This window comes from Muscardinus avellanarius (assembly GCF_963383645.1).
Source record: "Muscardinus avellanarius genome assembly, chromosome: 14".
Classification (NCBI taxonomy): domain Eukaryota; kingdom Metazoa; phylum Chordata; class Mammalia; order Rodentia; family Gliridae; genus Muscardinus; species Muscardinus avellanarius.
Window position 1 is genome coordinate 22,848,705 of NC_137800.1, and position 26,416 is coordinate 22,875,120.

The 26,416-nt window shown below is 39.1% G+C and overlaps 1 protein-coding gene across 2 annotated transcripts; it reads right to left on the minus strand.

Moving 5' to 3' along the window:
* Positions 1 to 903: 903 nt before the first annotated feature.
* Positions 904 to 26,416, minus strand: AADAT (aminoadipate aminotransferase; the record flags this gene model as incomplete). Of its 2 annotated transcripts, none has more annotated exons than XM_080710527.1 (13): positions 904 to 945; positions 2,082 to 2,183; positions 5,915 to 6,021; positions 8,136 to 8,200; positions 9,776 to 9,837; positions 11,799 to 11,895; positions 12,553 to 12,635; positions 14,401 to 14,466; positions 16,659 to 16,868; positions 18,793 to 18,867; positions 23,727 to 23,859; positions 24,715 to 24,883; positions 26,350 to 26,416. In XM_080710527.1, the coding sequence occupies 13 exons, from the start codon at positions 26,414 to 26,416 to the stop codon at positions 904 to 906; spliced, it is 1,278 nt and encodes a 425-aa protein (XP_080566653.1). The 2 variants fall into 2 exon arrangements, with proteins under 2 accessions (XP_080566653.1, XP_080566652.1); XM_080710526.1 differs by having other exon boundaries at positions 26,323 to 26,416.

A 26,416-nucleotide genomic window follows, 5' to 3' on the forward strand; every position in this document is an offset into this window, starting at 1 on the left:
CCTGTTTCAAAATAAAGAATAAAAACATAGGACTGGGGGTATAACTCGGAGGTAGAATGCCCCTGGGTTCCATCCCTAGTACCGCAAAAAAAGAAAAAAAATGAAGAAAAATTATTTATTTTCCTTTTTTCCCCTAAGCTCGTTCTCCACTCTTTATTTAGAATTAATAGGTCTGGTGCTGTCAGTAGTTTCAGGATTTAATATTAATTTGTATTTATTTTGTGGCACTGGGCATTCTACCTCTGAGCTACACCCCCAGTCCTATATTATTTTTATTTTGAAACAGGGTCTTGCTGGGTTGATGAGAGTCTGCTATTTGCTGAGGCTGTCCTCAAGATTGCAATTCTCCTTTCTCAGCCTCCCGTGTACTGGAGTTACAAGTATATGGCACCATGCCTGGCTAGAATTATATTTTAAAGGGATTTCTTAGCATAACATAATATCTATGACACTCTTACTAAATTATTCTTTATAATGGTCAAATAACTAAAATTTCTATAAGCTCTCATTACATTTCCCTAAAAATAGAAAGCACCAAATTATATGCAATTTTGAATGTAATTGTTTCCTTAAGATTTCAAAATAAATTAGTGTAAAATGTTGGTCTCAAAGATTGATAGGACATCATAAAGCAGCTAGAGAGTTCTTTACAATAAAATCCAAGAAAAAATAATTTTTTGCTCAGATTGAAATTTACTTAAAAAGTATAAATGGGTTACAAATTTTTTTGGCAATCTAATAGATTTAGAGGCACTTTGAAAGTTTCTAATTAAACTGTGAGGCACAGATGTGACTTGTTTCATGAAATCTGGTCTATAAAATGTAACTCCAATGATCATATCCTCCAGCTAAAACACAGAAATCACTGGAAAAATCCATGAGTACTCTGACAGTTTGATTTCTTCATAAAGATTCTTTTATAAGTTGGGCTAATCTCTGGAAGGCCTGAAATAGAAAAGAGACAAGAATTGATGAAATTAGGATGTTACTATGGAAGAGCCCAACATAACTTTAAAAATTCAGAGTATTCATGTGAGGTTGGGTTAAGATAATAAAGAGTCATGTTCGGTACCAACCTTTTCTGGGTAGAATGCCATCAGTTATCTACTAAAATATGTAGGTATTAGCACATCAGATTTCCAGGATTTGTTTAGGTTCTTATAGCCCTCCTAATTATCATTTTCTATTTTATCCACAACACATTTCATATTTTCATAAACACTCTTTCCTGCAAATGCATTCTACTAAATTTTAGTTTCAACTGTCCAACTCTATTTATATATCTAAAAGCAGAGATTAACATTTTTTGGTGGTACTGGAGATGGAACCTAGGGGCAATCTTCTCTGAGCTACACCCCCAGCTGTATTTTTTTTTTATTCTTTATTTTGAAACAGGGTCTCACTAGTTGCAGAGGTCCTCGCTAAGTAGCTGGGGCCTTGAACCTTCAATCCTCCTGTCTCAGTCTCCCAAGTAGTGGGATTACAAGCGTGTGCCGCCATGTCCGGCCATAGAGAAAACTTGAAAAGTAGCATTTAATGACATGAGAAAGCAAGAAAGAGCAGGCCCCAAATGTTGATCCCAGGGTTAAATATAAACTCTTCCAGTTAATGTGTAGCTCTTTTTTTAAAAAAATTTTTATTCTCAATTCTTAGGACTTTGCTTTTTGCTTATTTTGATCAAAGCTGCTCTGTGAGTAATCAAAAACTATTAATCGATTTGATCTTTGATGATGCTTTGGTCTTCAGAAAAAGAGTCTGATGGATGTCATGAATTTGTGCATTTCATTCATGCCAATTCCCTGAAGGAAGGAAGCAGATTTTTCTGAGAACATGTTGTTAACCTCCTAGTGCCGATCAGTAGGTTATGAAAACTTATTTATGAAGATAGCAAACTTTAATTAAATTTAGTCCAGTTTGTCTACTGAAGTCTAGCAACAAAGTAAAAGGGGGCATTTAATGGGGTCCACTAAGAACTGCTTTTTAAAACACAAGAAGACATTAAACAATGTTCTAAACTACACAGGGAATGCATGCACCAAGAGCCAGAGCTGAGCTAGTGTTACTCTGGAAACAGCACTCACCGTATCCATCTGTTCTGGAGAAACTGAAGAGAAGGAAGCTCTGAAATAAGGTCTGGGAGCTGAGCTATCGATGTAGAAAGCATTCCCAGGAACCATTAGGATCTAGGAGAAATGGCGGAAAAATAAGTGAGGTACCACTAAAGAAAACCTAAAAGAAGCTGTAGGTGGACTTCATCTCAGAGTACGAAGGGACACTTTACAACAAAAGTAGTTAAGAAAAGCACAAAAGAAAAAGTACTTTATACAAAAATTACCTATGTCATGCAACACACAAAACTAAATGCATAGGAACTGGAAAAAATGTGTGTCACAAATATGACCAAGGTCATATCTTCTCCAAATTATAAAGAAGGCACAGAACCAGGTGTGGAAGTGCACACCGGTAATCCCAGTACTTGGAGGGCTGGGGCAGGAGGATTACAGGTTCAAGGTCAGCCTCCTCAATTTAGTGAGACCCTCAGCAACTTAGCAAGAGCCTATTTGAAAATAAAAAATAAAATAGAGGTGTAGCTTAGAGGTAGAATTCCCCTAGGTTCAATCCCCAGTACCACCCCCCAAAAATTAATAAATAAATAAAAGCATAAACCCTGAGGAGAGAAAAAATGGTGGGTCAGAGGAACCCACAATATCGTTGTAGCTCCCCAAGTTTGCACTAAAAGAACCTTTTGCAGCAGCAAACTGCGGTAGGAAGACCATGGGAAAAGTATGTCCATGGTAGTGAGCTAGCACACAGGTAAAAACTCCAAATATCAATTTCTAGGATAGAAAGAGAATTAATAAAAGTGATAGATAGTAGCCAGCCATCTGGTATGGAGTAGCTCAGTGGGAGAAGAGAGGCTCCCTTCCTACTGAGCCAAAACACATTCTCCCACACAGAAAAATAGAAGCTGCTTTGTCCAACAAGTTCACAATCTAAGCAAAAATTAGGCCCTGATATGGGAAGCTGAGCCGACATGAGAGACAGTCCTGCACTCCCAGCAGAGAGAAGCAAGGCGGGCGCAGCCCCAGCTGGAAAAGGCTCTTGGTTTGGACTCCCAGGCAGGAGACTAGAAATCCCTGCCTATGTTTCTCATTTTTTTTTTTCTATTTTCTCTTTCCTTTTTCTTTTGTACTGGAGTTTGAACCCAGAGGCATTTTACCTCCAAGCTCTATACCCCTAGCCATGTTTTATACTTTGAAACAGGGTCTCACTAAGTTGCCAAAGGACCTTGCTAAGTTGCTGTGAATCCTCCCATCTCAGCCTCCCAAGTACTAGAATTACAGGCCTGCACCACCATGCTTAGCTTTTTATTTTTGTCTTGTTCTTGGTATATTGCTTTTTAAATACCCAAGACTAACCAGTGGCTTAGGCTCTACTTGTCACTGGATCAGTGGGTGTCCCCAGAGTGAGTGGGGTCTGGGCACAGGAGTGAGACTGTACCACATGCTGGCGAGAAGATCAGAGCAGTCAAGGTGACTGTGGATGCCCATCGATCTGTCCGTAGCCAAGAAGAATGAAAGGTGCTTTCATTTGAAACCAGCAGTCTGATCTGCTTGGCAGACAAAGCGCCCCCGTCCACCAGAAGTGGAAAAGGGTGGAGCTCCCTTAATAAGTTTTGCTGTTTTGGGTGCTGAAAATAAACAAACAGCTTGAGCCTGACCTGGTGGCTTACGTCTGTAATCCTAGTCCTTGGGAGGCTGAGACAGGAGGATCACAGGTTCAAAGACAGCCTCAGCAACCTAGCCAGACTCTGTTTCAAAGTAAAAATAAAAATAAAATAGGGATGGGAGTATAGCTCAGAGGTAGAACACCCTGGACTCAATCTCCAAGACCAAAACAAAACAAGAAACAAATGGGAAACAAAATACTGCAGCATAATATTTCTATCACACCGACTTCCTCATAGTTGGGAGATTGTAAAATCAAAACCCTCCAAAGAAAGGCCTCTGTTTCAAAAATCTCAGAAAGAAGAAGCCCAAGTCTCTGACAGTTTCTGAATTATCTTGACTGACTTCTGGTGCCTCCCCACCTTTTCTGTTTTGTCAGACTTCTGTCTGATTTCATATATTTTGTCAATTAATTAGGTTTTTTTTTTGGAGGGGGGGTACTGGGGATGGAACCCAGAGGCATTGTACCTCCGATCTATACCTCCAGCCGTATTTTTTTTTAATCTTTATTTTGAAAGAGGGTCTCACTGAGTTGCAAAGGGCCTCACTAAGTAGCCGAGGCTGTCCGTGAACTGCGATCCTCCTGTCTCAGCCTCCCGAATGCTGGGATTACAATAGACAGTCTCTTGATGCCTCCTTTCTTCTCTTTTTTCCCATCTCTATCTCTCTCCTTGCTCCTTCATTCTTTCTACTTCTGTCTCTTTGCTCTCCATCCATTTCTTTCTTTTTTTTCATCCTTCTTCCAATTAAACTTAGTAGACTACCATTAATGCTTAATCTTTTTAGCATATTCTTTGTCTTTCTACCTATGTTTCTCTTTGGATAAGAGACTGGTAGAGGCTACTAGTCTAAACTGTTACAGCATATTTTGACAAATGGCTTGCTTTTAAATTTTCATTGTTACTGGTGGTTACTCTCTCCTTTCAAAGTGGTACTGGTGGTTGAAATGGACACTTTGACCTACTGGATGTGTTGAATCTAACATATAACACCAGGCAGAAACTTACTTGTCTTTTTGTTTTTTATTTATTTTTTTGGTGGTACTGGGGATTGAACCTAAGGGCATTCTACCTATGAGCTATATCCCATTCCTATTTTATTTTTATTTTGAAACAGAGTCTTTTTAAGTTGCTGAGTCTGGCCCCGAATCTGTGATCTTCCTGTTTTATGATGCCTGGCTCATGGGCTTACTTATAAATAAATAACAACTCACTAAAAAACCCTCAGATAAAAAGAGGAAGAGGAATCCATCTCAACAGATGTCCAAATAAAAGACTTTAGAAAACGTGAGAAAACAGGCCAATAAGATGACTCCCAAAATTTACAACATCCTGATAAAGGAAATGAGTCTGATTTAGAAAGTCAAGGTCATATCCCAAGCGCAGGGATTACAATCGTGCGCCACCATGTCCGGCTGTGGTACATAGTTTATAATCCCAGTATTTGGAAGGCTGAAACAGGAGAATCATGGGCTCAAGGCTAGCCTCAGCAATTTAGTGAGGTCCTGTTTCAAAATAAAAAAGCAAATAAAATAATGCTGGGGGTATAGCTCAGAGGTAGAATGTCCCTGAGTTCAATCCCCAGTAACACACACAATAAAAAATTTAAAAAATAGGGATACAACCTTTCAAAATCAGGAAAAAAATCCCTCCACTTCAAATACTAGTGGCTTACACTTCTTGAGCATGTATTATGTTCCAAGTATTAGTCTAAGTGTTTTATGCAGATAGGTCTTTAATTATAGCAACCCTAAGAGAGAGCGATCCTCCCTATTTCTATTTTACAGATATGTGCCTCCTTAGCGCAGTAGGCAGTGTGTCTGCCTCATATTTTACAGATAAAGCACACCGAGGGAAACTTACCCAAAGCCACATGTCTATAAGGTGGAGTTGGGTTCAAATCCAAAGATCATCGCTCCAGACTCCTCTTAGCCACCAAGCTAATCATTTGCTGAGATGAATGACAACATTCCCACCAATCTAGGCCAGCTGAGTAACTATGTAAACCCTCGATGCCTTGATGCCTTACGATCTTAATAATGACATGACATGCTTAACATTAGATGTTCATGGTTGGGTGGTGAGCATTGAAAACTATCTCTTTTCATCATCCAAGTAAAAATGCACTTGAGAGAAAATGAGTAACTTGTTTATAGGCCTCCCATCCTACCCATTTCCCAGTCTTACCTCTTTCTTAAGAGCTTTTTCTTCGATCAGCCATTTTACATCAGGAATGCCCTTAATTTTAATCCACAGGAACATGCCGGCAATGGGAACATGCCATTCAGCCAAACCTACAGCCAGAGAGAATGAACATCTTCCGAAGGCGTTGCTGATGGGAGCAAACATTTTTTTTCCGTGACCTAACACTAAGTACTAGTTGAAAACTAGTACTTCCTCCCAAAAGTACCTTAAGCATAACAGTTTTGAAAATATAACTTTAGAGCCCTAAAGACTAATATTCTGGGTTTATTTCAGAGAGTCAGCATGGTGTGAGAGGTAGGTAGGGAGCCTGAAGAGCTCTTTGTACAAAAATGTCACAACTGTCACCAGTTTTGGTGGAGAGCAAGAAATCTACTCCCTCTCTCTTCTCCACACAATTCGACCACTCCTCAGACACATATGGCTGTTTCAGTTTTAAAAGAGGATTCTTCAAGTCTTTCTCAAATCTTCTGTTGTTTCAGTAAATACTATATTTTCTGCAATTGTTTAGAAGTCCAATGAATTTTTTTAAATCAGAATGTAATTAATTTTGAAAACAGGCACCTAAGATTCAGATGCATTTGTTGGCTTTATGTTTTATTGAGTATTAGGATAAGGGAACCAAGAAGAAATTAATTATTAATTTTATTTTTAATGACTATCTCTATTTTTAGGGACTGGTGATTGAACTCAGGGGCATTTTGCCTCTGAGCTATTCCCTCAGCCCTTTTCTATATTTTACTTTGAAATATGATCTCCATAAGATGTTACAGGTCTTGCTAAGCTGCTCAGGCTGGCCTCAAACTTGCATTTTTCCTATCTCGACCTCCCAAGGACTAGGATTGAGGCATCTGGCTAATTACTATTTTATTTTATTATTTAATTTTTGGTGGTACTGGAGTTCCTGGAAACCCTTCTACCTCTGGGATACACTCCCAGACACCTATTTTTTATATTTTTATTTGGAAACAGGGTCTCTTAAGCCAGCGAGGCTGTCTTCGAACCTGCAAGATCCTCCTGTCTCCGCCTCCCAAGCTCGGGGATTACAAGCATGCGCCACCATTCCCAGCTGCTAATTACTATTTTGAAGAAAATAAAAAAAAATACTATTGGTTAAAACTTTTTCTTCAGTGCTACTGTGTGAAGTGGTAAAACAGTCTTCTTATCAAACAGATAATTTTGTTTTTTTACCAAGACTTTGTAGGGAATAAGATATGATGGAAATAAGAAAGATTTTTGGTTTATTATTGTTCTTAACAAAAGTGGCTTTTGACAAGCACTTTATGGTATGATTAAGGCCAGGTATTTTATATGACTTTCTTCCATAATAAAAACTAAACCTAAGCTGGGTGTGATGGTGCATACCTGTACTTGGGAGGCTGAGACAGGAAGAATACAGATTTGAGGCCAGACTCAGAAACTTAGAAAGGAGTTCAACAATTTAGCAAAACCCTGTTTCAAAGTTAAAAAAAAAAAAAGAAACAAAATAGGGATGGGGGTGTAGCTATGAGATAGAATGCCCCTGGTTCAAACCTCAGTACTCTCTCCCACCATGACACACACACAAAAATCTAAAACATCCTATTGTTTAACTGATGATAGCTAGATAAATGAGGTGAATGATTAAAAGACAAAAAAATTATAATGAGTGATAATCCATAGACTACTGCTCATCTTTACACAGTTCAGTTTGAAAAAGATTATATTCTCTGGAACAAAACTTTGAAATACTAATTTTTTTTGAAGATGAACGCTATTTAACTTCAAGTGGATTTTTGTTGCTTCATTTTTAGACTTTATTTCTGGTACTGGGGATTGACCCAGGGCCATTCTACCTCTAATCTACATTCTCAACCTTATTCTATTTTAATTTTGAAACAGGGTATGATTAAGTTGCTGAGGCTGGATATGAACCTGTGATTCTTCTAATGCAGCCTTCCAAGTACTAGGATGAAAGGCATGTACCACCACGTGTGGCTCAGACTACATTTCTGTTAGAACCACAAATCCTCCTACTGGACAGTCAAACAGAGATAGGTGGAAGTATGCCGAGGTTCATAGAATGCTTCTTGTGAGATTATTCATACAAGGAAACATCTTTTTGGCAAGAATACTCTCAGACTGCCGTTTCCCATCAAGACCGTGTGCTTCTCCCCTGCCCCAGCTGTTATTGTCCATCATAAGGACAGGTGTGCGTTCCACTCACCACTTAACCACTTGTCTGCAGCTGCCAAGATCGCATCCCTCTGGTTCCTGTAGAAATCAGTGACCCTAGGAGAAGAAAACAATGAGGAGGATGTGCTCAGTCCATTGACTGCAGAAACAAAAGGCTTTGGAACTTAGATGATCAGTATTTGCTTTCTATCTTGACTACAGTGTTGAACCCTCGATAAGAGAACAGAGCATATCTGGGTGACTTGTCTAGTGATATTTTGTCACTGTAATTTATTTTTTATTGGTGCATTGTAATCATGCATCTTGATGAAGTTGAGGATGGTAAAGGCATATATGTACACAGCTCTCATTTAGCCCCTCCCCAATTCCTGCCCCTTCCCTCCCCCTCCCTCATTCCCATGCTCAGCACAGTGATTGGCTGATAAGTTTGTATATGTACATCATGTTCATGGCGGTGTTTCCTTTTCCTCCCTCCCATCTCCTTCAGTTAGGTCAACTTCTCCACTCATCTAAGGTTCCTCCTTTTTTTTTAAAGTTCCTCCTATAACCCATTTTCTCCCTAGCTTCTGCATATGAGGGAGAACATCTGACTTTTCACTTTTTGTGATTGACTGATCTCATTTAGTGTAATGTTCTCCAGTTCCATCCATTTCCTTATAAATGACATAATTTTGTTCTTTTTTTATGGCTGAGTAAAATTCCATTGTGTACATATCCCATAGTTGTGTATTCCATTAATCTGCTGATGGACATCTTGGCTGGTTCCATAGTTTGGCAATTGTGAATTATGCAGCTATAATGATAGATAGGCATGCATTACTCTCAGTACTCTGATAGTTTGGTTTCCATTCTTTTGGGTAGATACACAAACAACAAGTACTGGCAAAATGTGGAGAAGTAGGAACTCTAATACACTGTTGGTGGAATTGCTAATTAGTGCAACCACTTTGAAAAACAGTGTGGATTATCCTCAGAAGAATGGGAATGAAACTATCATATGAGCTGGCTATACCACTCCTCGGTATGTACCACTGTGATTTAAAAAGTGAAAATTAACAAAGCAAAAACGTTTTTTTCTATGTAAAATATGGAACACAGAGGGAACAATCTTTGTGTTGTATGAAATAAATGATTGTCATCTGCAGGATTAGAGAGCTCTCAGGATCAAAGAAAATAAAATTAATGAATCACTGGTCTGGGAATGAGAATAATAGCTCTTTTCTCCTTATTTATAAATGGCCTAGGATGTGCCAATTTATATAGCCAAAGTAATTCATAGCTTGCATCATTATACTGATTGGGAAAATTTTCCTCACTCATCTAGACTTGAGCCAATTCCTGTGTCATTGTATCCCTTACAATACATGGCTTATTGAATAAACATGTGTATGGGTAGTTTCTCCTCTAAATCAGTGACATAACCCAGTAAGGACTTCAAGTTACCTTGGCTGTGGGTGGAGACTGCTTTCAGGCTGTACCCTGGATGCTTCTGCGAGGACTTTCTAGGTGAAGAGTTACTAAAGCCAACAGGCTTTAGATTTCAAATACTGTTCTTATCGTCTATCTTGGGATACTTAAGAAGGGAGAATAAGAAATCGATACTGGGTTCTCTGTACTTTGTCCACCTGGCTCCTATTTTGCTTATAAACATTTAAACAAATGATCCAATACCTTTCTATGTGAGCCAGGAAGCCCTCTTCTCCCCATTGCTGTAGAAGCTGTGATACCATGAGCTAAAAGAGAGAGAATAACACCATGGCTTACTCTCTACAAGTGTTTATTTTTGTAAATCATAGACAGAAATCACTCCTGATTACATGTAAACCACTATGAAAAGATAAGCTGAACCTAGCTTCAACCAGTCAGTGATTTATAATAAATGTTAATTAAAACTATGTCAATAACATTAGTAAAAATAACAAATATTTATGAAGTACATATTGTGTGCCGGGCACTGTTTTAATATATTAATAGATTTGGGCTAATATAATCACCCAGTTATTAGGCAGAGTATTTCTATTTTACTGATAAAGAAGTTAAAGCATGAGGATTAATTTTTCAGACATTTGGCAACTAGTCACAGAGCCCGGATTCAAAGACAGATTGTCCAGTTCCAGATCTGAGCCACTGGTTACCAGACTGAAGTTCCTCTCTAAATACACATATTAAAAACATATGATATTCTCTTGGCCATGCGTGGTGGCGCACGCTTGTAATCCCCGCCCTTGGGAAGCAGAGACAGGAGGATCACGCCAGTTTGAAGCCAGCCGCGCTGGCTTAAGAGACCCTGTTTCCAAATAAAAATATAAAATAGGTCTAGGAGTGTAGTCCGGAGGTAGAAGGGTTTCTAGGAAACCCAGTACCACCCCCCAAAAACCCCCAAAAACGATATTCTCTTATTTATTTATTTTGGCAATGCTGGGCTCAAACCTAGAGCCTTGCGTTTACTAAGCAGATGCTCAGCCACTAAGCTACATTTCCAGCTCAAAACAAAAAGATATAAAGTTCTATAATATATTTAGAGATTTTTTTAAAATTTAAAATGAAAGCTGTAAATGTTACAGATGCATAGTGAACTTTAGTTGGGAGTAGATAGTAAGAAAAATGGGGAAAGTCCCCAGTGTGGTAAAACATGGAGACATTGGCACTTTACAGAGTGCAAAGTATTAAACCAGTATCCTACAAAATACAAACTTTTATATTTACTTTCAGATCTTACATAACAATCGTGTCCTTAAGATCTGATTCTCATGATTGTAATAATTTCCAAATTCAGTAATTTCTCAAATTATTTGAGAAACATTTACACATTCTCTCAAGTTAAGTTGACTTCATTTTCATTAAAATGTATTCTGACTAGTGTCTGTGGGAGAGGACGGAGGTGTGCAGTGGGGGTGGGCAGTGAGGTGTTAGACGGGTTTGGATTTCTTGCCCTCATTAGAGGCTCCAACACAACAAAGCTACAGTTAATACTACTTCACCAAATTCAGTTCCAGTGATTTTATTTTTGGTGGGAGTACTGGGGATTGAACTCAGGGGCATTCTACCTCTGGGCAACACTCCCAGCCTGCTTTTATTTTTATTTTGGAGACAGAGTCTTGGTAGGTCAATAGAGTCTCACTACTTGCTGAGACTGCCTTCGAATCTGTGATCCTCCTGTCTCAGCATCCCAAGTACTAGGATTACAGGCGTGCAGCGCCACGCCAGACTCCACAGTATTTTTGAATTCTCTTAGGGACACAAGATGAGCACAATACCCCGATTGTCAAGGCGCAGTAACATCAGGCAAATTCAATTTTCATTTGCCTTTTAGAGTACCTGTGTTATCTGGTTTTCTTATTCAGTCTGCATTGGAACTAGAGATTTAGCATCAGCAATTTTTTCCTCCCTGTCGCTTTAACTTAATCTTACTTGCCAGAATCTGATTTCTGTTTGAATCTGATTTTAGGGGGGATAGTTCTGGGGATTGAATCCAGGGGTATTATACCCCTGGGCTATACCCCCAGACCTATTCTATATGTTTTTTTTTTTTTAATTTTGAAACATAATCTCACTAAGTTGCAGAAAGCCTCACATAAGTAACTGAGGCTGCCGTGAACCTGCAATCCTCCTATCTCAGCCTCCCAAGTACTGGGATTCCAGGTGTATGCCATCAGGCCCAGCTTCTGATTCTTTTTAATCCTATTGTGCTTACCTGTGACAGAGTGCAGGGGTGCAGTGATGAGACTTGTGTGTGTAGAACAATTCTCTCTATCAATGTTTTTGGGCCAGTTATAAATCCTACTCTCAATCTACACAAAAAGAGAAAAGGCTCAGTAACAATACAAATGAACGATCAACATATATCACTTGGCTTATTTCATTAGATGACATGACCTCCCCAGGTCTAGAAATGAATTTCAATCAAATAGAACTAGAAAATAAAAACATTCTAACAAAACTGACTACTTTTACCAAATACAAATTTAAATTTAAGTATACACTTATAAAATAATACAAGACTGGCTAGGCATGGTGGTGCATGGTACTGTAATCCTGGTACTTGGGAGGCTGAGAGAGGGGGCTGGCAGGTTTGAGGCCAACCTCAGCAATTTAGCAAAGCCCTCAGAAACTTAATGAGACCCTATCTCAAAAAAAATAAATAAATAAAAAGGAGTGGGAGTATAGCTCATGGGTAGAATGCCCACACACATATGACTAAAGTATTTCTAAATATTCTTTGATACCCAAATCATTAACTAGTTCCTCTACAACTTTAGATTAATGGCCAAACTCTTTAGATTAATGGCCAAGCATCTTCTGACTATAGACATGAAAAAAAAAGAGAAACATATTAGAAAATCAAACTGGTGGTTTAAGGCCAGTGGAATATGAGTATCTTAAATGAGAAGAATTTTTTTGACTAGAAGGTAGTAAGGCGAGCTTCAGGGTAGAGATACAGGCCTTACCCCGAGGAGAGGATTTTGGAAAAGGAGTCAGCTCTGATGACACGCCCATCAACGTCCATGGAAAGAAATGTTGGCTCCCAGGGCTTAAAATGGGAAGAAAATTAACACTGATCTGTGAACTCTTAGTTACTTAGGGGTTACTTGGTACACAGCAGAGAAGGCATGGATTATAATACAACAGCACTAATCTCTCTTAGCTTTGTCTCAACCCTTTACCATAGGGTAAGAAACACACATGCATTTTTATTTTTATTTATTTTTTACTAGCATCTGCCCATCTTTATGACTCTTTTGCTAAACACACTCACAGATTTCCTTGTTTGCTCCTGATGCCATTACTATGAATTTAGAAAAACCACAAACAGGCCCTCTTTGTCCTAAGTTAAGGTTAAAATTCAGGATTAACAGATTTAGAGGAAAGACTCAAGAAAAACTTACTTGGGCGTGATTTAAATAAAGAGAGACATAGCCAGGCGTGGCAGTGCACGCTTGTAATCCCAGCATTCGGGAGGCTGAGACTGGGGGACCGTGGTTCGCGGACAGTCTCAGCTACTTAGTGAGGCCCTCTGCAACTCAGTGAGACCTGGTTTCAAAATAAAGAATAAAAAACATAGGGCAAGGGATGTAGCTTGGAGGTCGAATGCCCCTGGGTTCCATCCCCAGATCCGCAATAAATAAATAAATAAATAAAGCCAGCAGCCTTCAGGAATGCTTAGAGAATGCTTTTTTTTTTTTTGACCCAACAAGAAAGATTAAAAAAAATATGAGAATGAAGATGAAAAATGTAGCCAATATGAATTGACTTCAGGATTTACTTACTTATTGTGGTACTGAGGACTGAAATCAAGGGCATTCTACCTCCGAGGTACACTCCTAGCCCCAATTTATTTTTATTTTTGAAACAGGGTCTCACTAGTTGATTAGAGTCTCACTACTTGTGGAGGCTGTTCTCAAACCTGCAATCCTTCTATCTCAGCCTCCCAAGTATTGGGATTACAAGCATGTACCACCACACTCAGTTCAAGATTTATTTCAAAAGTAGGTAGAAATGATAAAAGGATTCATAGCTATGCTGAGGGTGGGAAGACAGGGAGAAAAAATGATGTTCTGGCTGGACATACAGATAAATCAGAATTTTTGTTTCTTCTCAGTAGACTTAAGGGGGCGAGGGCTCAAGTATATGTTCTTTGTAGACCTAAGAGCAAATAAACTGGTAGGTTTTGAGGAATAGGGCATTGGTAGTTGGTACAAATACTCCGGTCCCTTAGGAAGCATGAATCAGGGAAAGCAGCATGCATATATGGTGAGGAAGGATTTAAGAGCCCATTATTCTGAAGATAAGATTCAGGGCATAAATGATAGGGTTGCGAACACATAGCATTCTGCTCGTAAGACCTTCTTCTGTGTCCAAAAGGAACTATATTAACTGAGAACAGTTTTGCTTCTTCATATTGAATACAGCTTCCCAGCCCTTCTTAAATATCATTCTGGTCAACTGGTACCATGAGGCTGGGGGCGATACCCAAGATAAAACCAGCTTCGCGTCCCTGGTTCTTAAGGAGTTAGAATTTGGAATTCAAGACTATCAGTCTGACTTACTCTAAATACACCATATAGGGAGCCAGCTACTATTTTGAAAGTAAGCAATTTCTAGAAAGATCAATAATATCAACAATGAAAATCACTAATTGCATGATAAAACTGGAAGTGGTAGCAAATTAATAATTCATTCAATTTCAGTATATGAGTGGGTCACTTTGACTCAGCACCCAGGCTGATCTCAAACACAGTGCAATAACTTGCATAATTTATCTTCTAATAGTGAACCAAGTTCACACTGACACTTACCTTGTTGAACTGAAGAAAATAGTAAGGATCGTCTTCTATTATGAGGAAATCATATTGTCTTGCAAGCTGAAAGATTAAAGTAACACATTTATTTCTTAGCAGCATTCTAAAATTAAAACCATTTGGCATAATTTTTGTATTTATTTGCTCAATCAATTGAGAAGCTACTGAGTGCCTGCTATTCCTAGAGAGTAAGACTAGAGATGAATGAAGTACTGAAGACTCTTGTTCTCATCAAATTTATATTCTAGTCGGAAAGACAGACTGTGCATAAACCATTGGGTAAGGAAGAGAAATTAGGTGGATGTTATGATTTGGATTTAGAATGTCCCCATAGACTTCACATACATAAGACAGCCAGGTTGGAGGCAGGGCTGGTTGCTGAGAAAGCATCCCTGGGGTGTGGTACTGGGTATTATCTATGGCCCCTCCTCCCCTTGCTCTTGTGATGTGAAAGCAGGGCTCTTGTGTTCTCTTACTTCCCATGCCATGCCCTGAACTCTGCAGACTTCACCTGACCTAACATGGACTGAATTCTTGAAATCTCCACAACAGTGAGCAAATATATTTCCTTCCTCTAAGTTGTTGTCATCAAGATTTTTTGGTCACAGCAGTGAGCATGCTGACTGAAGGTGGGGAGGTAGGAGTTGAATTCTAGGCAGAACATTAAATAAGATTACATCTGAGAGGGAGAAATGGGTTATGTATTCACGTTGAAGCACTGGGAAGTCTTTCCTGACAAGGTAGCATGAGGGCTCATAATGATGGGAATAAGTTAGTTGTGCAAATATCAGGGATGAAGACTCTAAACTGAGGGATGAGTGAGAGCAAAGATCCTGGGGTGAACAAAACACTTTGCATGTTTAAGGGCTAGAAAGAAAGCTAACATGGTTTCAGCTAGAAGGCTATAACAACAATAAGAGAAAAGGCCAGAGAACAAGAGCTGACTGCGCCACCTGGCTTTGCAAGGGAGATAAAGGAATTTATATCGTAACCATGAGGGAAAGCCACTAGGAGATGATAAACAGGATAACCAGAAGAGTGGCTTACATTTACCATACAGCCAGAAACATGACCAGGTGCTGTACAAAGAATGTCTGGTTAGAGATTGCGGGTAAACTTCAACAAGGCTGAGTGAAACAGCTGTTTTCTATTGCAGTGAAGGCAGGTGGTAGCTTAGAATATGGGGCTAGGTACTGGAGAAAACTGAATGGGTTTGGATAAATTTGCTGGTGGAGTCCACAGGATGGAGGAGATGTGGGAGTTGGAGAGGAGAAAAAGGAAAGAGGGGGATGAAGGGTAACTCTTCATGGACACACTGTGTGGAAAGATATTGTAGATTAGAGGTTTGGAATGGGGGTGGAGAAAACTAGGGTTTCCATTTTGGTCAGGATATATAAAATGCTATTAGATATCTATGTGAAGATATCAGGTAGAAATTTGGAGGCGAAAATCTGGAGTTCAGGGAAGAGGTAGGATTGGGTAGTATGGGAGCCTTCATCTGCAGAGTGGAATTTATACCCATGGAACTGGAAAAGGTCACCTTGGGAGAGCATGTAAATAGAAGAAAGAATCAGGAGAGAGGCCAGGGAAGTATTAAAAAATAAGTAAAGATTTTGATACTATATTTTCCCAGTAAAAGGAACTTCTTGGAATCTTGTGTATGATTATATAACACATGATCATATCCTATATAGTTTAACATGAGTGTAGCACTTATTTTAAAAGTCATATGTGGAGAGAGTTTAAGGAGCACAGTGAAGTACAGAAAAGAAACTTTACGAAAGGCATATTTTTCAAAGATTTAAGTATAGCTTAATATATATTTGTTACTTAAAAATGTTTAGAGTGAGAAGCTAGGATTGTAGATACCTAAGAAAGATGTTGCACACCTCTTATTTTTAAAGAGTTCTTTGTAGCCTGAAACAAGAAGGAATAGAAAGCAGAAGAGATGAGTTAAAAACACAAATATAAAATAATAAAAATCAAATTGGGGTCAAATATTTAAAAATCAGGCCAAGAATGCTATTTGTTTTATATTAAAACATCAATTAAGAAAAGGAAAAAAAGTCTCAGAAACAAAAGACATTGCAATTTATTTTGTCTAAATTTATTAGGATTCTTGGCATAGATGAGGTCCTTTCATTAAAAATAATCGTTCTTGAAAGATAGAGATAATAAGGGAACTTGCATAATACTCTTTTAAAAAGTAAGAAAGAAACAGGAACATAACCATATAACACATTCTTTCAAAATACCTCATAGATTTTCCTTTTGCGGTCACCTGTCAATGAATTCCCAGTAGGATTGTTGCCATTTGGGACAGTATAAAGAAATTTGGGGGTATTTTTCTGGGGGTCTTTTGAATCTTCTGGCTTCCATTTGGAAAGTATTTCTTTGAGGGATTCTGGAATCATCCCGTATTCATCACTGGGAACATTAATAATGTTGGCACCCAGGGGATGTAGCTGCAGAGTACAAAAGAGATCCAGGTCAGGCATGAATACAGAATTTAAGTGCCATTGGGCCAGGTGTGGTTGTGCATGCCTGCAATCCCAGTGTTTGGGAGGCAGAGACAGAGAGATCATAGGTTCAAGACCAACTTCTACAATTTAGCAAGATCTTATTTTTGATAAAAAACATAAAAATATATAAAAGGGCTGGGGAATAGCTTGGTAGTAGAATGCACCTCGGATCAATGTTCAGTACCAGAAAAGAAAAAGTGTCATTGTTCTTTAAAAAATACTGACCAAAGCTGGGCGTGGTGGCGCACACTTGTAATCCCATACTTGGGAGGTGGAGACAGGAGGATTTTGCAGGTTCGAAGCCAGCCTCACTGGTTTAAGAGACCCTGTTTCAAAAAAAAAAAAAAAAAAAAAAAAAAAAAATATATATATATATATATATATATATATATATATATATATATATATATATCTGGGAATGTAGCCCGGAGGTAGAAGGGTTTCCAGGAACCCTAGTACCACCAAAAATATAAATAAATAAAAATAAAAAAAAATACTGTCCAAGCCAGATGTGGTAGTACAGGCTTGGCTTGTAATCCCAGTACTTGGGAGGCTGAGACAGGAGGATCACAGGTTCGAAGCCAGCCTCTGCAACTTTGCAAGGCTCTTAGCCTAGTGAGACCCTGTTTACAAATATAAAAAAAAAAATCAGGCTGGGGGTGTGGCTTGGAGATAGAATACTTCTGGGTTCAATCCCAGTACCAAAAAAAAAAAAAAAAAAAAAGAAAGAAGGAAAGAAAAGAAAGAAAAGGAAAAATACTGTCCAAGAGCACTACTATTCACACCTTTAAAACATAAAAACATATAAATAAACTTGGACTCAGCTCCAAGCTCCAGAGTGTTGAGGTTATATATTGTACTGCTTGCTCTCCTGGGGTAAATTCTATGGTTGTTCAACAGCCCCCAATCTCTTTCTAGGGGAAGGATTATACCTCCTTACTCCATTCATGTTTACCTTGGTCATGTGTCTTGCTCTGGATAATCAACCGTGAGCAGAAGTGATATGTGTTCGAACCTTCTAAGCAGAAGCTTTATAAATCAACCTTGTGCTTTTCTAGGTCTCTGTTCTTCTGCTCCTAGGTTGGTAATGTCCCAGGCACAGGATCCTCTATCAACTTGGGGCTGGCAAAGAAGATTCCATTGGACAGAGCTGCAGCGGTCTCGTGATTGTGGACTGGAAGAAATAAACCGCTCCAGCTACAAGCCACAGAGAACAGGACTGACTGCCACCTGGCTTTGCAAGGAAGTGAGCCAGATAGATGGCCAGTCTCTCCTTCTTATGTTAATAGTCTCACTGATTTAACCCTGAAGTGTAAAGTCCTAATTACACTATATTAGTTCAGAGTTATATTAAATTCACACATGATATGGTTATACTTAGTCACATAGTAATAACAGTAATAAAATCAAATTTTTATAAACTAAGTCACGTTTCAAATAAAATACTAAGAAAATTGAACATGATTTTGTGAAACCTAATTTTAGTGCCTATACATAAAAAATTTTTTTTTCAGTACTGGGGAATTAAACTAAAAGGGCACTCAACCTCTGAGCTACACATTCAGCCCTATTTTATTTTATTTCCTTAAATTTTGAATCAGGGTCTCGCTAAGTTATGTGTGCAGTTAGCCTTGTATTCATGATCCCCTTGCCTCAGCCTCCTAAGTACTGGGATTACAGGCATGTGGCACCCCACCCAGCTGAAACAGAGGGTGCATTTAACATTTTTTCATATATATCATTTAAGATTCTCCTGCTTATAGATGAAAAATACTATTTTATTTTTTGGTGGACAGGGAATTCTCAAGGTGCAAAACTTCCTCTATGACTATAAGAAAGATGCCGTTTTGTAGAAATGTGTACTCACAGCTTGAAGTGTTCCTGAATAAACAGGTTCATTTAGGAGAATATTGTCTCCAGGATTAATGGTCATTTCAAATACCTAAGAAAAGAAGCATAGGTTAGCTTGGAGAGTATTGTTACCATTCTCAGAAATGCTTTTCTCTTTTTTCTTTCTTTTTTTTTGCCGGTCTTGGGATGGAACCCAGGGGCATTCGACCTCTGAGCTACACCCACTGCCCTATTTTTTTTTTTTAATTCTTTATTTTGACACCTGGTCTCACTGAGTTGCAGAGGGCCTCACTAAGTAGCTGAGGCTGTCCTTGAACTGCTGATCCTCTCGAATGCTGGGATTACAAGCGTGCGCCACCACGCCCAGCTTGCTTTTATTTTCTTGTTTGAGCGAATAGGACTCAGCAAATTTTCTGTGAAGGGCCAGATAGTAACTGTCTGTGTTGCAACTCTATAGCGCCTGGGTCTCTATCTCCACAGTGGGAAAGCAGTCACAGACAATACATAAATTGGAGTGTCATCTACATTATTTGCAAATATAGGTGTAGATACATTCTATATCTGTGTCAAATGTAGATGCAGTCTATATTTGGCTTTCAAACCCACTTCTGTCAGAGGGTACAGTGAAAAAGAACATAACTGGTTTGCCTCCAAAAATTCACGTTTTTGAAACTGTATTAAATCTCTTCTCTACTTCAGGCCAATCTAAGATACTAAAGATACAATGATGAGCAAAATAATATGGTTCTAATTCACATGGCATCGGCAATCTTCTGAGATAGCTGGACAGTACTCAACAGATACACGCTGAAGACAATGTCTGAGTGCTATGAAGTACAGGGGCAACGTCCTGAGAGCTCATGGCGGGGTGTGGGGACTTGGGAGTTCAGAGAAGACTTCCCAGAGGAATTGATGAGCTGGCGTTGGGGATGACAGTAGGAACATTTTGAGAAAGAACCTGGGACTCAAGGTCGGGCATAAAGAGGAGGGTGGAGACAGACCTGGCAGGAGTGGGCAGAGCCATGCTGTCTGGGCCTTCGGGTGAAGGGAGGTGAGTGAGAGTTTTAAGAAGAGTTGTGAGGAAGAGTCACAGTATCAGACATGCATTTTGGAAAAATGATAAAAAATGACTCTGGTTGCAATGTGAGAGAATAAGAGAAGAGCAGAAACACACGTGAAAGTTTGGGAAGTTTTTAGGACGTTCGTGAACTTACTGCCTTGCCCTGGGGAGGGAAGGGGATTGTGAAGAAGAGTGGTGGTGCGTAGGTGTTTAGGCAAGGAAACCCAACAGAGCATGGGTATGGACTGTAGGGGGTGAGGAAGAGGAACTGCCAAAAAATGAGGCCTTCTACAAGTTAGTGAGACCCTGCTTCAAAACAAAGAATAAAAAAATCGGGCTGGGAGTGGAGTTCAGAGGTAGAATGCCCCTGGGTTCTATTCCCTGGCACCACACACACACACATTCCTAGACTTCTGCTATTGAACTAGAGAGATGTGGGCATGGTGCTATTTACTGGAATACTGAACCGAAAAGTCTGTGTCTGAACCATATGATGATGAGCTGCTTTTGGTGTGAGGTGCCTTTAGAACATCCTGTGATGGTGTCAGGTGGACAGATGGACAAATGGATTTGAAGGGAGTTGGACATGCTCAAGGACGGAGGCTGAAGAAACCCCAGTAGATAAGGACTGAGCAGAGAAACACCCTGCAAAGGAGGTCACACAAGGGGGCTGGAAGAGAGCTATACAGAGGAGAATGTCGCAAAATCTATGGGGTGGCTGGGCATGAGAATACAGGCCAAGCCTGTAATCTCAGTATTTGGGAGGCTGAGACAGGAGAGTCAAGATCAGCCTCAGGAATGTAGTAAGACTCTCAGCAACCTAGTGAGACCCTGTTTTAAAATAAAATAAAATAAAATAAAATAAAATAAAATAAAATAAAATAAAGCTGGGGTGTATCTCAGAGGTAGAATGCTCCTGAGTTTAATCCCTAGTACAAAACCAAAAACAAACAAACAAAAAAACAAACAAAAAAAATAGGGTGGTCAATAGTGTTAAAGAATGTTTATCAGTCAAGAACAATAAGGTTTGATGAATGTTAGGAGATTTTGTGCATCATATGATGAACTATTGATATTATTAGTCTCAGGCAATCGGGCTTTCAAGCCTAAAGCAAACAGATCAATTATGGCTAAATGCTATGAAGTCACAGAACAACCCCTTATTACCTTGTGAGTTCATCAGCCTGGCCTCAAGCCCTTTTCCCCATCATTTTATTTATTTATTTTTATTTATTTACTTTTTGTATTTTATCATTTTAACAGCCTACATCTCACAACAACAAAAAAATAGGGTCACTTTCAATTGAGAGAGAAAGTTTGAATTTTGTTCTCTATTTTGGCTTGTGGTACTCAATTTATCTTTTTTAATGTGGAGCTTTTGACATATTATGATAAACATGCTCCTCTGAAAAAAACAAAAACAAAAACAAAACAGAACAAAAACATGGGTGACCTGTGCATTACCAAAAGATCAAATGAAAACCTAATTATGTTTCATTTTCCATTTCAGTCAGGGGACATACACATGTCAAATATCCTAAATTAAAAGGGAAAAGCTGTTTTTTGTTACGTAGCACTGCTTCATAGATGCTGAAACACAGGAGCCTTAAACGGCATCTGCCCTGGAGAGAAAAGTGGAAAAAAATACTAAACCAGATTTCCACTGAGACTCCTGTAATAAGCAGGTCTATAAATAATGCGTTATCAAGTAGTTTGGCTACTTGTACCATCTTCCTTTATTGATATGACTGATACTGTAGCAAAGAAGATACTGTCTTGATCATATTTCCATACAACTTGCTAAGAAAATAATTTTATGAAAGAGACTTTTAAAATATCAACCCATAGCTGGACATGGTAGTCCATGCCTATAATCCCGGTAGTTGAGAGGCTGAGACAGAACGATTGCAGGCTTGCAGCCAGCCTCAAAAACTTGGTGAGGCCCTCAGCCACTTAGCAAGAACCTGTTTTCAAATAAAAAATAAAATAGGGCTGGGGATATAAAAAGTAGAAAAGTTCAAAAGTAGAAAGCCCCTGGATTCCATCCCCAGTACCACAAAACAAACAACCAAAACAAAATATATATATCAAACTATAAAATCACAAATGTTTCTCTTCAAGCAGAAACTCCAACAGCTAATCCTTTTACTTTTACAAAAAGAGGAAGAAAAAGCTGAGCGTGGTGGCACGTACTTGTGATCTCAGTATTGGGGAGGCTAAGACCTGTATTGGGGAGGACAGTTCCAGCAAGTAGTGAGACTCAGCAACCTAGGAAGACTCTGTTTAAAAATAAAAATAAAACAGGGCTGGAGGTGGAATGCCCTTAGATTCCATCCCTGGTACCACTATTCTATGATAGTTTAACTATTAAAGTGAACCAGATGAGTTTTCACAAAATAAGAAAGAAAATGAAAGCTACTCTGATGTATAAAGATCAGTCCTGTTTTAATTTAGATGTGAAGACCGAAAAGAAACCAAGTAGATGAAACTAATCAGAAGTATGGGTGTGGCCTCTTTGTTGTGGGATTTACCTAAAGGTTAGAACCTATATGGGGTTCTAGGAACCCATCAGGAGGCAGATAGAATAACTAACAGAAGTGGGGAGGGAGGGGGAGGAAAGAGAGAGAGAGAGAGAGAGAGAGAGAGAGAGAGAGAGAGAGAGAAAGAGAGAGAGAGAGAGAGAGAGCCCAGATAAATTAGAGATAGACATATACAGATGGTTCCTGACTTAAAATGGTTCAACTTACAAATTTTCCACTTTACAGTAGTGTGAAAGTGATATACATTTAGCAGAAACAATCCTTTGGATTTTGTATATTGATCTTCAGAGCTAGTGATGTGTGGTATGAGTCAGGGTGCTGGGTGGCTGTAGCTCCTGGCCAGCCAAGCAACCATGAGGACAAGCAAGCAAAACTCTCTCTCTCTCTCTTTTTTTTTTTTTTTTTGGTGGTGGTACTGGGGTTCCTGAAAGCTCTTATACCTTCGGGCTACACTCCCAGACATATTTTTACATTTTTATTGGGAAACAGGGTCTCCTAGCGCAGCTGGCTTTGAACCTGTGCGATCCTCCTGTCTCTGCCTCCCAAGCGCGGGGATTACAAGCGTGTGCCACCATGCCCGGCCAAAACTCTCTATTCTATGTATAGAATTCTACTGTGTACTGTGTTGTTAAGTTGTGATGTTCGGTAGGGCAGGTGTATTCAATGCATTTCTGACTATTTACAATGGGTTTAATCAGGATGAGCTCCCATTGTGAGTTGAGGAACATCTGCAGATACATCTAGAGAAGTATAATTAAGAGGGAGAGAAAATGCAAGCAGTAGTAAGCACAAAGGCACACAAAGGAATAATGTTTTATCTCAGGAGTATGAGGATTTGTCCTCTAAAAAACTTTAAGAAACATATTGAAATTTTATAAGTATAGGTAGAAATCAAATGAGACCTGAATCTTTGAGCCAGATAAAATTGAGTAATGCTCATGAAGCTATTGGTAGGTGTTGAGTACTCCTTTAGTGGGAATCTTGGTTTAATGACTCATAGCTCTGGGCCATTGATCACATGCTTTGAATTTAAGAAAAATCAGGCTGGTAAATGATATTAAGAGCAGGTAATATATGAAAGTCTTCATGTTCACAATAAGGGAAACTAGAGGGAAGTATAAGTAGATTAACCTAAGTATTAATACTATTATTATTGCTAAATATTTCCACATACCTTCATGTGTACACTTCTCCCATCCCATGTTTTGACTTTAAGTTTCCTGTTTACAATTTTAGGTGAAAATAAGAAAGACTCATAAAACACCATCTTCTTGTGGTTGAGTGAGAGATGACTATATTTAGGAACGTATTGGATTCTGCATGTTGACCACCTTTGTCTTTCCGTCTTACCTTACAAAGACCATCTTGGCTGCCAGATGTGACACAGAGATCCATTTGTCCTTGACTGGGTGGATGATGGGTGGTGGGTGGATTATGCAATTTTATTTGTAACTGTTTGAGCCAGGATAAAAGTTCTGGAATTCTAAAGCATAAAATATATTTTAGATTTATAGTAGTAATAATCATAGTGATAGTAGACAGGAAATCTATGATAATTTTGCACTAAATCCATTAGGCATTTAATTTAAAAATTCTTAAAATGCTTTTTGCTGGAATCAATATTTTCATTTAAAAGATGAGGCAATAGACACAGAGATTAGGAAATTCACATACATTCAATCAGCCAGAATTCATACAAAGTCAATCATTTAATTAAATATTAAGTCTTTTTTTTTTAATATACCAGAGCATTCACTGAGTAATGGATTCCGTGTTTTCCTTAGGAAGAAGTTTAAGCTCTGCAAGTTCTTTGTATCATGGAAAGAAAAGCTTATGTATAATTACATATGATTCACACACTCATATTTCAATATACTCTTCAATCACCGAGCAGAGTTTTAATAAAGCACAATTATAAAATTCATGAACTATCCTTTATCATTGGAGACAACCAGCAAAGAAAGTGTGTATTTCTGATTGCTTTGAAGAAATTAAAGACATTTGAACCTATGAAAACAGTGTATTTACATAATTGCCCATTTAGAAGGGGACAGACTTATTAGAAGATGGCCCAGAGACTTAAAATTGCGGCTTCCTGGCCCATTCATTTCCTCCTTTCTTCCACTATGATTCTTTTATCTAGCCATTTTTTTTTTCAGTTTTCACAGTTGCTGAGAAGTGTTAGGAACTTAATAACCCTTTTGCTCATAATTAGCATTTGAAAAGTCTTACCCTAACCTCCCTCACCACCGAACACTTCATTAAAAAGGCACAAGTCACTTTATCGATGGGACATAAAAATAACTCCCTCAAATGTCCGTATCTGTTGACAGCCTACCCAGAACTTGGAGAATACTGAAGTGCTCTCTTCATCAGATCTCCTTCAAGCTGGATGGGTTTTCCATTTTCTACTGTGATAATAACACTCTTAAAGGGGAACATGTTCGGATTTGGAGATCCAGCAGCCAAAGAGATGAGGGATTTTGGTGCCTTGCTGATTTTGTCAGCTGTGATAGACATGGAGAAGAAAAAAATACTTTCAATGAAGATCGTTATAAACAGAGATGTTTCTGTGTATTAGAGTCAACGCTTTATAAAGGCTCATACTTTCTGGTGGTGGGATGTACTATGGAAAAGATGTTGGCCTCCTTCCCGCCCTCACAAATCCATATGTTGGAAACTAACACCCAACTTGATAATATTAGGGGGTGGGGGCTTTGAAGAGGTGATTAGACCAGGAGGCTGTGCTTAAAAGGAAAAGCCCGAGAATCATCAAGAATACCAACGATAATAAATGCTGGCAAGGATGTGGGGGCTAAGAAATGCTTATACATTGTTGGGGGGATTGTAAATTGGCAGCACCACTGTGGAGATCAGTATGGAGGTTCTTCAAAAGACTAGGTAGGAATGGAACCAGCATATGACCCAGCTATACCATCCTGGGTATCTTTCCAAAATAATTAAAGTCAGAATACTATAGAGATACACGTATGCCCATGTTTATAGCAACGCAGTTCACAATAGCCAAGTTATGGATCCAGCTTAGGCGTCTGTCAACACATAAATGGATAAAGGAAACGATATACACGCACAACAGAATGTTACTCAGCCATAAGGAAGAACAAAATTATGCTGTTTGCAAGAAAATGGATGGACTTAGAGAACATCATGCAGCCACACTCAGAAAATCAAGGGCCACATGTTTTCTCATATGTGGAAGAAGGAGAGGGAAAAAAAAGATAAAAAGGAAAGGAGAGAAAGGAAGCCCATGAAAATTGGAAAGACCAGCAGAGTGGTAGAAAGGGAGTAGGCAGAAGAAAAGCTAGCCTTGCGGGAAGGAAACAGACGCAGTCACATAATGTGCATATATGAATGTATAACTACGAATCTCACTATCATGCACAATTACAATGCACCAGTAAAAGATAAAAAATAAGAAAGTAGTCCTGAAGGAGCACCCTTGCACCCTTCCGCATGGGAGGATACAAACGCCCCCTTGCAGCGCAGCGCTCCAGGACACCATCTATGAGGAGCTGCCTTCCCAGGAGTCAGCTGGTACCTTAATGCTGGACGTCCAGCCTTCGGAACAGCGAGCAATACATTTCTGCTGTTTCTAAAACACCAGCTGCAGTATTTGGGTAAAGCAGCCCAAATGAACTAAGATAGAAGAAAATGAACGTAGAGTAACTTTTCCCTTACTGGTGGTATTCATCTCCTCGCAGCTCCCTTCTAAGGATGGATGCGCCCCACTGCAGGCGGCTTGACCCTCTTCCCACCACTCCGCCTCTACTCCAGCAGAAACGTCAGTGCCAGCCTGAGTTCTTTGGGAACAAAAGTCTACCTACTTCTTTTCTGCTCGCAAAGCCTGGCTCCCAGTCCTGTGGAATAAAAAGAGGCCACCAGGGGGTGACCCTAAGGTACGGATACTCTGGGAGGCAAGCTATACCCGGCAAGGACCTCACCCATTTCTCACCCATGATTCGGATGGGAGAAGGCTTTCTGGCTGCGCTCTTTGCAGTCAAGAACCGTGCGTAATTCAT